Source organism: Cornus florida, unplaced genomic scaffold (genome assembly GCF_030987335.1).
Source record: "Cornus florida cultivar Cherokee Brave unplaced genomic scaffold, ASM3098733v1 CherokeeBrave_3.0.0_Hap2_Chr10, whole genome shotgun sequence".
NCBI lineage: Eukaryota > Viridiplantae > Streptophyta > Magnoliopsida > Cornales > Cornaceae > Cornus > Cornus florida.
The window spans coordinates 104,884,759-104,897,753 of NW_026775580.1; the positions used below are offsets into that span (position 1 = coordinate 104,884,759).

A 12,995-nucleotide genomic window follows, 5' to 3' on the forward strand; every position below is an offset into this window, starting at 1 on the left:
AATTACTAAAAAATAGCTAATTGGTTTAATTTGAAATTAGTTTGCGAGAAACATGCATTTCTATCGTATAAACATCTAAAATATGGGTGCACACCTGTAACGACCCACTTCACCACATGGTATGATATTATCCATTTTAGAGATAAAATTCATTTTGTTAGGGGGAAAGAATGTAATACCCCGATATTTTAAAAGATTTATTAATTGGGATTAATTACTTTTATTTTATTTTTAAATGATTTGTTTGATTTAATTGAGTGCTTAGATTAATTGTCTTATTTTAATTAGATTATATTTTGTGATTTTATTTGTTGAACTGATATGGTATTTTGCTTTGTGGAATGTTTTGATTGAATTGTTTATTTGATTTGTGTGTATTTATGTTTGTGTGAATTGTTTGTTAATTATTTGTAATTATTATATTTAATTTAATTATTTTAATTGGATTGGGCTTAAGAGGAGTGGGACCAAAGGATGTGGTCTTGGGCTTGAAGGAAACCTTATTGGGTTAATTAATAAGGGCCCATGTTATAAAGATATTTAAATAATTATTTGCATATATATATATGTATATATGATTTAATTAGTTAAGGATTAGCATGCAAGGAAATACACACACACACACACACACACACACACACACACATATATATATATATATATATATATTATAATATATGTTTATATATATTATTTAAAATGATTATTATTTTATTTGGTAGTCATAGTTAGAATAGGATTTGGATTTTAATGTGTATAAATATACACATAAGGCTTTAGGGTTAAATATTTTACACGTTATAAAAATAAGAGAGGTAAAGAGAGAGAAAAGGAAAAGGCTGACAAATAGGAAGCCGGATCAGAGAAAGAGGACACCGGAGTTGGAAAAGATAATAAAAGTTTGAAGCGTCGGTTTCGTTTCGAAACCTTCAGACAAGTTTTCTCTATTTTTTCTCTTAGAACTTATAAGGATTTCACCTTGAGTATCTAGGTTTTAGATTTAATTTATTAATTTAAATCATGGTTAGAATGGATTAATCAAAAGCACTAAGTTAATTTATTTGATTAAATCATGGTTAGAACAGATTAAACAAAAGAGTGAATTATTATATTTTATTCTTTTAAACTTTGGATTTTAAATTGTTAGATCTGTGTTGTATTTATTTAAAATCAACTATTATGTTTGATCTATAACCCAATAAGGTTATTTAGGGTTTATAAAAGTTTTGGGAATTTTCTATATTTTTCTGGGATTTTTCTATAATTTTTTAGGATTTTATTTGATTTATTTTGCTATATTTATTTGGAAAGTGTATATATATATAAGGCTTCTGTAGAAATCGGTGCCTCTAATGAGGAAGGGATTCTGTGCGGCGCAGCGTATGGTAGCTTGGTGTGCTCGTCAATCAGGGCCATTAGAATTGTTAAGCTTATGTAAATTGATTGGGTGCTTTGCGGCGCATGAAAGTATGGTGCGCATGTGAATCTGGGCGATAAATTGACCTGGTCAACTGTGGGTTAATCTAGTGTAGCGTAGACCATGAGAAGATGGTACACTCACTTATCTGGACCTTAGATTTATTTAGGTCAACAGAATAATAATCCAGTGCTTCGTGGCTCACAAGGATAAAAAGGAGAAGCCAACCAGAAGCTGCCACCTCACAGTGAGAGTGACTCAGGCGCGTGAGGGCGCATGCATGTGCATAGACGCGCTTACCAGTGAACCTGAGCGCATGGGGTGCGTGCAGTGTGTATAGTAGAGTGTGGCGGCGCGTGAGGGAGCGTAGGGATTCGTGTTATGTCTCAAAAAGTTCCAATGGGGTCCGGTGATGTCCCAGAATTTATTTTAAACTCATTAAGGTTGAAAGTGAACACTGTAAGAGATATTCCTAGGGCTTTGAGAGTTGTGGAGTGTTACTACTATATTTAGTAGCACTTATTTGTTAAGGATAAGTATTACGGAAGGAAGTATATATATATACATATATTTATATATATATATATATATATATATATATATATATATATGGTTTAATTGTTAAGGATAAGTATGGAGAGATATATAAGATATGTATATATATATATATATATATATATTGATATATATGTATATATATGATTTAAATAATTAAATATTGTTATGGATGGTATTACACATATATATTATATAATATATATGTATGCATATATATCATTTAAGATTATTATTCTTATTTGGTATAATAATATGGTTGATTAAATCATATTAGGTTGGTTATTAAATTAATGTTATGCATATAATATGCATAAGATGTCTGTGTATGATTTAGTGTTATTAAGTTTAAGGTTGGTACATAGTGGAATTGTAGGTGTGGATGAGTTGCCAAAGATTTAAATATATTACCTAAATATTTGTATGAATAAAATATATAAATAGGAAGCATATATGAGTTGCTAGTTTAAAAGTATAAATATATATACTTGTGGATGCATGGTTGAATTTCCAATGTATAAATAAATATACTTGTGGATGCATGGTTGAATTGCCAATGTATAAATAAATATACTTGTGGAGGTATGGTTGAATTGTCAATGTATAAATAAATATATTTATAATGGTATGGTTGATTTGCCAAAACGTAATTAAATTACTATATATTAGATTATTAAAATTTCGTCTATGGTTATTGTATGTATATGTTGGATTATGATTTATTATTCTTAAATTAGAATAATTGAGTATTTACAAGTTAATGTACTATTATATATATACAAGTTAATGTACTATTATATATATATAAATATATATATTAATAAAATAATATTGGAGAAGGCATGGATGAATTGTCAAAGTATAAATCTTTACTTTATGATTTAAATAAATAAAATCATCATTAGTGGTTATAGGGTTTTGGATTAAAGGAATTATTCCTTAGATTATGGTTTATTATTTAAATGATTAAATAATTATTTAAAATAGAATTAAAATTAAAAGGTTTCTCTTTAAAAGAGAAGGAGGTTATGGATTGATTTAGGTAGGATTATATTTTAATCATGATTTAATGGTTTTGAAAATTAATGAACTTATTAATGGAAGTGAAGGTTATATTGTATATAATTATTTATATATATGTATATCTTTATTAAACTTAAAACTTTATTAGGTTTAATTTTGATCATAGATGATCTACTTATTTTCAGAAGCCTGGTAGAGAGAGCTTGCTCGTAAGGTTTAACTCACGATTTATTTTTCATTTTATTAGAAGTTCAAGTCTCAAGGTTGAGGATCCGCAGCTGGAGGATTGTGACACCCTCTAATTTCGGAACAAGGGTTGATCAAATTTGCGCACAAAATCAGGGAATATAAAAACAATTAAAGTATTTCAAACAAGCACAGAGTACAAAATAAAATAAAAGAATAAATAATACGTTGAAGAAAAACTAATGAACAAAATTTTTTCATTAATAACTCTCCAATGGTTACAACTCGGGAATCCCGTAACTCAAGGACCTTTTAACCAAAACCCACTATCCATCAATTCTTTAATAATTACTGAAGTAAAAATATCCTACTTTGAAATAAAATAGAAAGAATAGATAAGTCCTTGTGATGACCTTGTGGGCAGGTGCGAGACACTGACAGGCTACCACACTGGCGAGTTACAGGTGCATAATCCCACATCACCTGAGAAAGGGAAAGGTGAAGTGCTTATATGTAGGTGTGTCACTCCAATTGGTATGAGGCATTTTAGGGTAAAGTCCAAGAGCAAAACCGTGCTGGCTCAGGTCCAAAGCGGACAATATCATACCATGTGGTAGAGTAGGTCGTTACAAATGGTATTAGAGCATAACCCAGCCGGAAGTGTGCCGACAGGGACGTCGAGCCTCCAAGGGGGATGGATTGTGATGACCCTGTGGGGCGGGTACGAGACACTGACAGACTATCATATTGGCGAGTTACGGGTGCACAATCACACTTCGCCTGGGAAAGGGAAAGAGAAAGGTGAAGTGCTTATACGTAAATTTGTCACTTCAATTGATATGAGGCCTTTTGAGGTAAAGCCCAAAAGCAAAACCGTGCGGGCTCAGGTCCAAAACGAACAATACCATATCATGTGGTGGAGTGGGTCGTTACAACACCATTCGGTTTGGTCCGGCTCAAAGACGAATCAGAATCAAACTGATTCTAACTATTCCAAAAATATTAATGGGCAAACTGTATAAAAACATGCTTAGTTAACTGTTTCTTAGAATTGTTATATGAAAATTGAGTTAAAAAAATGCATACTTTTAAAGACTGCCATTTATAGCAGTTATCTTAAAACTGTTTCGTGAGTGATCACAACTAAGCAGACCCATTGACACTCAATCGAACCATAGTGATGGATTTGGTTTCATTCTACAGTTTTGCACTTTCCCATATATGCAAATATACAAACAGTAATAAAATGAAAATGAAAATTTGAAATATATATATACACACACACACACACACATACACGACGATCATATGTATTGTAATATATGGTAATTTATATTCTTTATTAATCAAAATTAAACAAGTGTATATATTATAAAATAGAGAGAAAAGTGCAAAAAAACATACTATATACCGAATGTACAAATACCTCATGGCCGAGTGTTAAAAAAATCTCAAAATAATCTATTTGTTACTGAAAATGTATAGTTTGAAGTTGATGTGATACAGAATGCTGTAGCTGAATACTAGCTATAAGAAGTTTGAGGAGTTTTCAAGACCTCTTTCTCTATTGAAAAAACTCAGGGATTATGTTGGGTGGCACCACCACGGGAATAGCTAAAGGGTAATGCTGACACTAAATTTTGTGTTTCAACATGGTTTATCTTGTGATTCACAATTGTGAAGGATTTTTATTATGTATTTATAGTTTTGTCCTTTTTTTCCATTTGTAGAAGATGATGTTGCATTGGTTACTGCTTAAAAGTGTTGCAAGAAGCTTATCACGGAGGGCGTTGCTAAAATTATTATTAAAAAGATCAATGAGGATCATTGTATGTCAGCTGGGAAATTAGTTGTACGTGCTAGAAGATATCAAGTACCAGTTTGGGATAGACCGAGAAAATTCTGCGAGAGATTTAATAGTGATTTTTTTTAGTAATTTCAATGGGGACAATAGTGGAATTTTATAAGTATGTAATTCAAGAGCTGCATGCATATTTTAATTTTATTTTCAGTTCAATTTGTTTATAGAAAGTGTATTTATAGCCCAGTGATTAGTGTCTCCGGTGGATTTTGGGAGTGCCACCTACTAATCTAATTTCTAACTCTTCTTACCTTGTAAAAAAAAAAACAGCTACATGCATATTTTAAATTAATTTTCAGTTCAATTTGCTTATAGGGAGTGTAATATTATAACTCACCCTTGAGTCAATATGCATCACGCCACAAATGTATGACTAGATGGCTCTCCAATTGTATGTTATAAGATTATCAACAAATTTCTTTCTTTGCCGACAATATATATAAAAGTTAAGATTTATTACTATTGTGGTATTTGTTTCTCTTCTTTTTTTCAAATTGAATTGAACCATAGACGAAATTGTCTGTGATGTTGTTGCTAGTGTGGTACAACGTGGCTATACTTTTATGGTCTAACGCAACACTATATAAGGGAACATAAAAAAAAATTGTACCTATACCATTGGAAATAAACCAAAGCTTAGCTGATAAGGGACATTATTTAGTGTGACTTTCATTAATTAAAATATTAAAACCTTATTTATTTATTTTTAGAAAAAGTAACTTTTCTCAAACCAGAAACCCTTGAAAACAATCCCTCTGATTCGTGAATTCCAAGTCATGAATTTCATTTATACATTGACCATTGCAGCACCCAAAAGCTCCACATACCATACTAACTTTGCCATATAGAGATATAGATAAAAATTACTGCATATGAGTTGAACAGTAACTTTTCCTATAATTAGTCATTATGAACTTAAATAATTGTACTACTACGATCTATCTCCAAGTTACACGTATTGCTCTACAAAACAGTAAACACCAACTTTATTACTGTACCTACTTATGGTATCCAATTCTATGTAAACATCATGAACTTCACCAAAATCAGACTCATGATCAGAGCCGTCCATATCTTGACTTAAACTGTAACTCCCTCATCATCAACCCATCAAGTCCCTTTCTTTTCGTGGGCCACAAGTGTTTGCCACTTCCTCACACCCGCGCGTTGGCATAACGTCCCATTGTTCAAGGAAGACAGCATGTAAATGTAATTTGTAATGTAAGAGTAGTATATAGAACTCTATGTATTTAAATCATATATAACACGCATAACATCACCCATAGTGAAATGACCTAACTACCCTTAGCCCAACTATATCCAATAAACAACTAGCTTTTGGACAACTTTCATGACGTGTAACAGCCAGATGCCTTTATGACATGCGTAATAAGAAGAAAAAATCGTGGGTAAAATTGTAATTTAAGCTAGAGACGCAACATGAAGGGCCGAGAAAGCAACAGAAAGTTAAGAAACCCTCATTATCGAGTTCTGCGAGATCTGCTAAACAAAGATAGAGAGAGAAAATATATAGAGACAGTTTTGGAGAGAGAGAGAGAGAAAAAAAAAAACATTTTGGATCTAAACCCGTCTTCGTTCGTTCCCGTTCTTCCCCTTCTCTGCTTCAAAACCATGAGAATCAGAAAGCATGCGAAGATCTCAGGCCACTTGTTCTCGCAAACCTCAGGCTCTTATCTCCTTCCTCAACGACAGCTTCTTCAGACCCATGTGTGTCAGCTCAACCAGTCACCATGGGATGTGATAAACTTCCCACCTGATTCAGCATCAACATCTCCATACCAGGTTAGTTCAATCCCTCAATCTCTCACACTTTCTATACACCATATATCTATAAACATACAGATCTACAAAAACCCTTTTTGTACATATCCCTACTTTACCTGCATTTTCTGTTCTGTGGTCTAGGGTTTTTGCGAACCCCACTATTAGGGTTTCGCAAAAACCCTGAATCCCACCATTTCCGTCGTGTATCCACACTCGAATACTCGATTACTCGTATGGGTCGTCTTTGTTTTTCTCTATTATTGACTGTATAGCTTTTATACCCGTTTGGTTTCGACTTCGATGAACATTTATGCAGGTGGATATAGACGATAGCTTCACAGGAAATGGGAGCTTAGGAGACTCTATAGGACCTGTCGAGAGGTAACCCGAAAACTTTTTCTTTAATTCGGATCGTTTCATCGATTTCTTTGCTCTCAATCTGTTACAGGCGTTTTAGGGTTTCTATTATCGATAACCCGTTTGATTTTTTTCCTAATAGTAAACAATAGAGCTCTGATTACTCAAAATTTGAATCAAACAACACCTCATCGATACTGTATAGATAGTCTGTGCATCATTTTCTTGAAATACATCATTCATTGCAGCGTTGCGTCGATGAAGATATCGGTGGAGGAAGAGAAGGAGATAAAGGAAGAGGATGGTCCGAGCCGGGTTTTCTCTGGCGAGAGAGAGGGCCATCTGGGGTTGGAAAATGCTGAGGCTATTATGTGCTGTAAGAGTGATGGAAAGGGTTGGCAATGTAGGAGGGTAGCGAAAGAAGGGCATTCACTTTGTGAACATCATTGGGCCCAGCTCAGGAATTACAGTAGTTTGGCTCATCCCGGTAGTAAAAAATCCGATAAGGCCTCGGAGAAAGGCGCGGCAATTCGTCGCCGGCCTCGCACAAAGAAGGCTTCTGTATCTAATCCACATGAATTTTACTATTACTCCGGATTTGGACCGCGTTGGGGCAAGAAGAGAGGTAACACTGTGGAAGTAGCTAATGTTAGTAGTGACACCAAGCTTGTAGTTGAGCCCGAAATCACAACAGCATCATCGTCGCATCAGATTGATGACGAAGTGTTTGATTATATAGAGGAGGACGATGACGACGATGATGATGAGGATGAGAATCGTGGAATAGGGAAGAAGAGAGGCCGAAAGCCCATTAAAGCTAGATCATTGAAGTCTCTAATGTGAAGTTGGATGATAGAGCAATGTGTGTATGTTGAATGTTTGATTATCGTAATTGTACTAGTTTTTGTGTTGGTTAAAGTACTTTTAGGTTTAGATGACTTTTGTTTTGTATTTTGTAGCGTTTTGTCGTAGGTGAGAATAGCATGTCCTCCTGACATTGTGAGGATGTTTAGCGTGTAATTCAAGTAGACATTATTGTTGTGTTTTCGTCCAAAGGGTAGATTTGTAATTTGAAGTTCTTAATATAGTATTTTGAATGGCTTATATCATTGGGTCTTTAGTCATAAGGGTAGACCTGTAAATATCTTCTCTTTTATGTACCTGAAATTGACATGTTACTTGGGCCAATAATCGTACTTGGTTTAGAGCAAATTTTCATGATGGTGCGACGATACGATAGTACCGGATAACTTTCTTTCTTTGTTAACGTATTTATTAAAATGAGCGCTCCAAAACTTAATTATTTAACTTTTGAATTTAATTATCCAACTTTTGGGGAATTAACTTCATTCTTTTATATTTTAGCATCGGTTGAGGCAGATCTTTCTTAAAAAATAAATAAATAAATAAAAATAAAAATAAAACTTCATTAATATATATATATATATATATATATATATATTTATAAAAGAAGTGACATTATTTACCCACCAGTTACATTGAACAATACGCTTGTTAAGTTGTTATTAAGTAAAAAACAATGCGAGTGTTAAATGTAAAAAATTTCTTAGTGCTACCTATATTAGGTAAAATAATTCGAATAGTGATACGTGACACTCATTTATCTTTTTTCATTTCATTGTAATATAGGTCTTATTTAGTATTTAAGTTCAAAATAAAATATAAAAAAATTATACTTCAGCGGGTATTTTGAAATTCTTATAAATTCAATAAATATTTTCAAATACAAAAAAGAGAAAACAATAACATTGTACATATATATATTTTTTACTTGAGGACAAAGAAAAAATCCAATGCAAATCAGCTTTTCATCATAATATTTAAGTCAAAAGACATCCTAATCTTTCAACATATTGTCATGTCGCGTCGAAGGGGCCTTTTTTTTCCAAGCAATAGATTTCGATAATAAGGAATTAAAATCATAAAGTCCAAACCTTGTGCAATCCGTTTTTAATTTTTGAGATGTCCAGCTCATCGAACAATTTTGTGGGAACAGGAGACGAAGAGGTGAAAATTTGGGGTCCTTGTTCTAATGGGCAATTCTCTTTTCGAAACGCGTGCAAGATTGCATTGTTGTTGTTAGATCATAGCTTCTTTCCTTTTTGCATAAGCTAGTTGTAATTTGATGGAAAAATCTTAGTGCAATTGAAAAAAATTCTAAAAGGTTTCATCCAAATGAAAATTTCTTTTCTTTGTATGATAATTTTCATGATTGACTTTCAGTTCTTCACAATTTGAAATGTAGGAAAATCATTCGCAAAGATACAAGCAAACTTTGTGGAGTTGGTGCAAAAAGAACTCGTTGCATGCGATGTTCTTCATATGTTATGTTAAGGTCCTACTACAGGTGGTTTGACATTTGAGTCCTTTAAGGATTGATGTGGATCTTGATACAATTCCAACTTAGGACTATAAATAGATTTTATGATCGGTTGAATGAAACAAAGCCAGCAATATTGTTGATTTATTTTGTATAGCGTCCTTTTTATGTTGGCAAATTTGGCGCACTAAGAATGACTCTCTGTTCGAAACTCGTGCAAGATTTCATTGTTGTTATTAAATCCCCTTCCTTTCCTTGTTGCGTATGCCAATTGTACTTTGATGCAAGAATTTTAGTGTAATTGGAAACAACTATGGAAGATTTCATTGAAGCGAAAAAACCTTTTTTGTTTTTATGGTAAAGTTTTTAAGATAGACTTCATATTTTTCACAATTTCAAAGAAAATTATTCGCAAAGATAATGCAAAGTTTATGGTATAGTATTAGTGCATAAACAACTTTTCATATGCATGTCAATGCTCTACTACAACGTTTGAGTCCTTTAAGGATTTATGTGGATCTTGATGCAGTTTCGACTTGGAACCATAAATGAATTTTATGGTCGTTGAAATGAATAAAGCCAACAATACTATTAGATTTATTTTGTACAATCTACTTTTCATGTTGGCAAATTTGGTGCAATAGTAAGGCTTCCTTTTCGAAATGTATGCAAGATTGCGTTGTTGTTGTTAAATCATCCTTATTCCCGTGTTGCATAAGCCAATTGTAGTTTGATGCAAGAATTTTAATATAATTTGAAGCAATTATGGAAATTTCATTCAAGCAAAAAAATCATTTCTTTTTACAACAAAGCTTTCACGATACACATCATATTCTTCACAATTTAAAAAATCATCCATGAAGATACATGCAATCTCTGTGGTGTTGGTGTAGAAACAACTCTTCATATGCTCTGTCAATATTCTACTACGAAGGTGGTTTAGTGTTTGAGTTTAAAAATTGATGTGGATCTTGATACAGTTCCAACTTGAAACCATAAATGGAATTATGGTCGTCTGAATGGAACAAAGCCAAGATGATTTATTTTGTATGGCCTATTTTTCATGTTGGCAAATTTGGCATAGTAGGAATAACTAGTTTTCAATGGTAAGAAATAGGATCCTCAAAAAATTCCAGCAGAGCTTTAATTAATTTTAATAATTTCAAGAAGGTTTTAAAAAAAGATGACCGTTTCAATATTCTTCATCTTTCTCATTTACTAAGTTGCTCATTTGTTCCGGGCATCCGAAATTGAATACAGATACTTTTTTTAATCATACTTCTTTGGAATATGGGGGTGGGTGTATCCTTAGGGTCCATCAAGGTCTTCCAATTAGAATTGCCCATTTCTATTGTCAAATGATCCAAAGTGCTCTTCAAGCTGAAACAAATATGTAAAAAAAAGAGTTTTAAACTCATTCGTAACTGGGGCTATAATTATGTTGATATGAAACTGGACCAAAAGTCTATTATGTTTTGTTTCTACATAGTTAGACGATGTGGTCTTTTTGTCAACAACGTCTAAGTTTTGTCTTATACATTAGGTTCCTTGTCAATGTTATTAAGTTGCCCATAAACTTGATAAATGGTCACTTCTCTGTAAAAAGGGTATCTGAGTGGGATGTTTGTCCCAATTGAAAATCTTCTCTTTACTTAATGTTGTCTCTCTTTATTATGTCGATAGGTAAAAAAATATAATTAAAAAATATGAATTTATTAATCACAGAACTTAACTCGAGTGGTGGATGTCTTCCTCTGTGTAGAAGTTTCTCTGCAAGTGCAGAGTTTCTCGCATTATGTCGAGACGTCATGGATAGAGAATGGATCTACTCTTGGCTCTGTTCTTGTCTATGGTATCTTTCGATTTGGGTGGGTGTTAAAACAGGAATGCCGGATGTTTTCGGTGTTCTTTAGGCTAAGGTACAGGTTGTCGTCGTTCTTCAGCCATGGGATCCTGGGGGTGGTCTCTGGGTTCATGGGTTTCTTCAACCTTGGGATCATGTGGGTTTCTTTCATCGGGCTTGCTATCTACATATCTGGGTGTGGCCTTACCTCTCAAATTTGGACCTTATGTTTGTTTGTCCATCATTTTCTGGTCTCAATCTCTTTGTTTTGGGTTCCATGTTTTCTCCTAATATTATCAATGTATCCTATAAAAGATCAAATCGGTTTATCGGCTTAGTTACATCGATACCGAATCTCTACTGGGGGTTGTGTCATTACTTGGTTTTTATTATTGGCAATCTCATTAGGTTCATCTTTTCCTCTCTTTCCTTTTGATCCAGGTATTGTTACAGTGATTTTATTTTCCTTTTTGGTGCTAAATTGTTATTTGTGTTGTTTTGGATCCTACCCTCTTTATTGGACTTCCTTTGTTTCTTTCCATTCGAGTGTTACCTCTCTATGGTTTCCATGACGGATCCACCATTCGGCAGTGATGTGCCTCCTTCTCACACCATGGAGTTTGAACTACGGATGGGTGTTATACGACACCTTTCAACAATGGACAAGCTTTTGGTTCATGGATTTTCTGATGCTTTTTGGGATTGGCAGAGGTTTGTTGTGGCCATAGGTGTCTTCGCTGCTCAGGTATCGCCGACGAACACGTCATTGTCATCTTGGGTTCCGGCGGTCATTTCATGTCCTCTATCAATGAGAAGTACTGTGCACTTGTTATAGGCACTTATGACTTGGTCAATTGTGCGTAGAAGATGAGCAACGCTTTTAGGGTTACTATTTGTACACGTGGCCCTAGCTCTCAACCTATACTGGCTCCTTGGCAAGCTACTTGGTCAATACTAGTTAGTTTGCAATATGAAGGATTATCTTTTCATATTATGTTGTAGGGTATGCTTATTTTTACTTTTGCTAAGTTTCTGTATGTGGTCAGGACCACCGCCTTGCCTTAGTAAGGGATGATTCATATACTTCTTTTATGTTTTTATGAAGTGATATTTGTTTGCCAGGGGAAAAAAAAAAAAAAAAAATATTCGAGTGGTATCTCTTCTATAATTTGAGACGAAAGTTGTTGGTTCAAATAACTATAACGATGATTGTTGGCGTGTGGATCTCTAACATGTTAAGACTGAAAGTAAAAAAATCAGATTCACTAAGTATATTTAACAATATTGTTAATATGATTCAATGTGCGATGTGCATGCAAATTACATTCAAATAAGAAACATTGAGTAGAATATAGTAAGGTAATTAACATCAAATTAAAATTTCAAAAAAAGAATTAAACAAAGTTTACAATTTTTTTTAACCAAGAAGAGATCAAATTTATTCATAATCAAACACTTTATTAAGAAAAAATAAAATGACTATCACTTAATTTTATGAGTTTTCACAAAAGACTCAATGCATATGTCTAGATATATCAAATTTCTCACGGTTAAATGGTTTCAAAATGTAAAATCATACACATAAAATCAAGATGAAAGTAATGCCCCTTAAGTACGTATCTTTAGA

At 33.3% G+C, this 12,995-nt stretch overlaps 1 protein-coding gene across 1 annotated transcript; it reads left to right on the forward strand.

Annotated features, from left to right (window-relative positions):
- The first annotated feature begins 6,547 nt into the window (after positions 1-6,547).
- Positions 6,548-8,288, forward strand: LOC132279665 (uncharacterized). The gene is made up of 3 exons (XM_059781702.1): positions 6,548-6,845; positions 7,144-7,208; positions 7,433-8,288. The coding sequence occupies exons 1-3, from the start codon at positions 6,675-6,677 to the stop codon at positions 8,025-8,027; spliced, it is 831 nt and encodes a 276-aa protein (XP_059637685.1). The 5' UTR covers positions 6,548-6,674; the 3' UTR covers positions 8,028-8,288.
- Positions 8,289-12,995: the final 4,707 nt, after the last annotated feature.

Excerpts from the sequence above, each read along its gene's own strand:
- LOC132279665 (XM_059781702.1), top strand. The coding sequence starts at position 6,675 with ATGAGAATCAGAAAGCATGCGAAGATCTCAGGCCACTTGTTCTCGCAA. Across the intron at positions 6,846-7,143 it reads CATCAACATCTCCATACCAG|GTGGATATAGACGATAGCTT; the intron begins GTTAGTTCAATC and ends ACATTTATGCAG. Across the intron at positions 7,209-7,432 it reads TCTATAGGACCTGTCGAGAG|CGTTGCGTCGATGAAGATAT; the intron begins GTAACCCGAAAA and ends CATTCATTGCAG.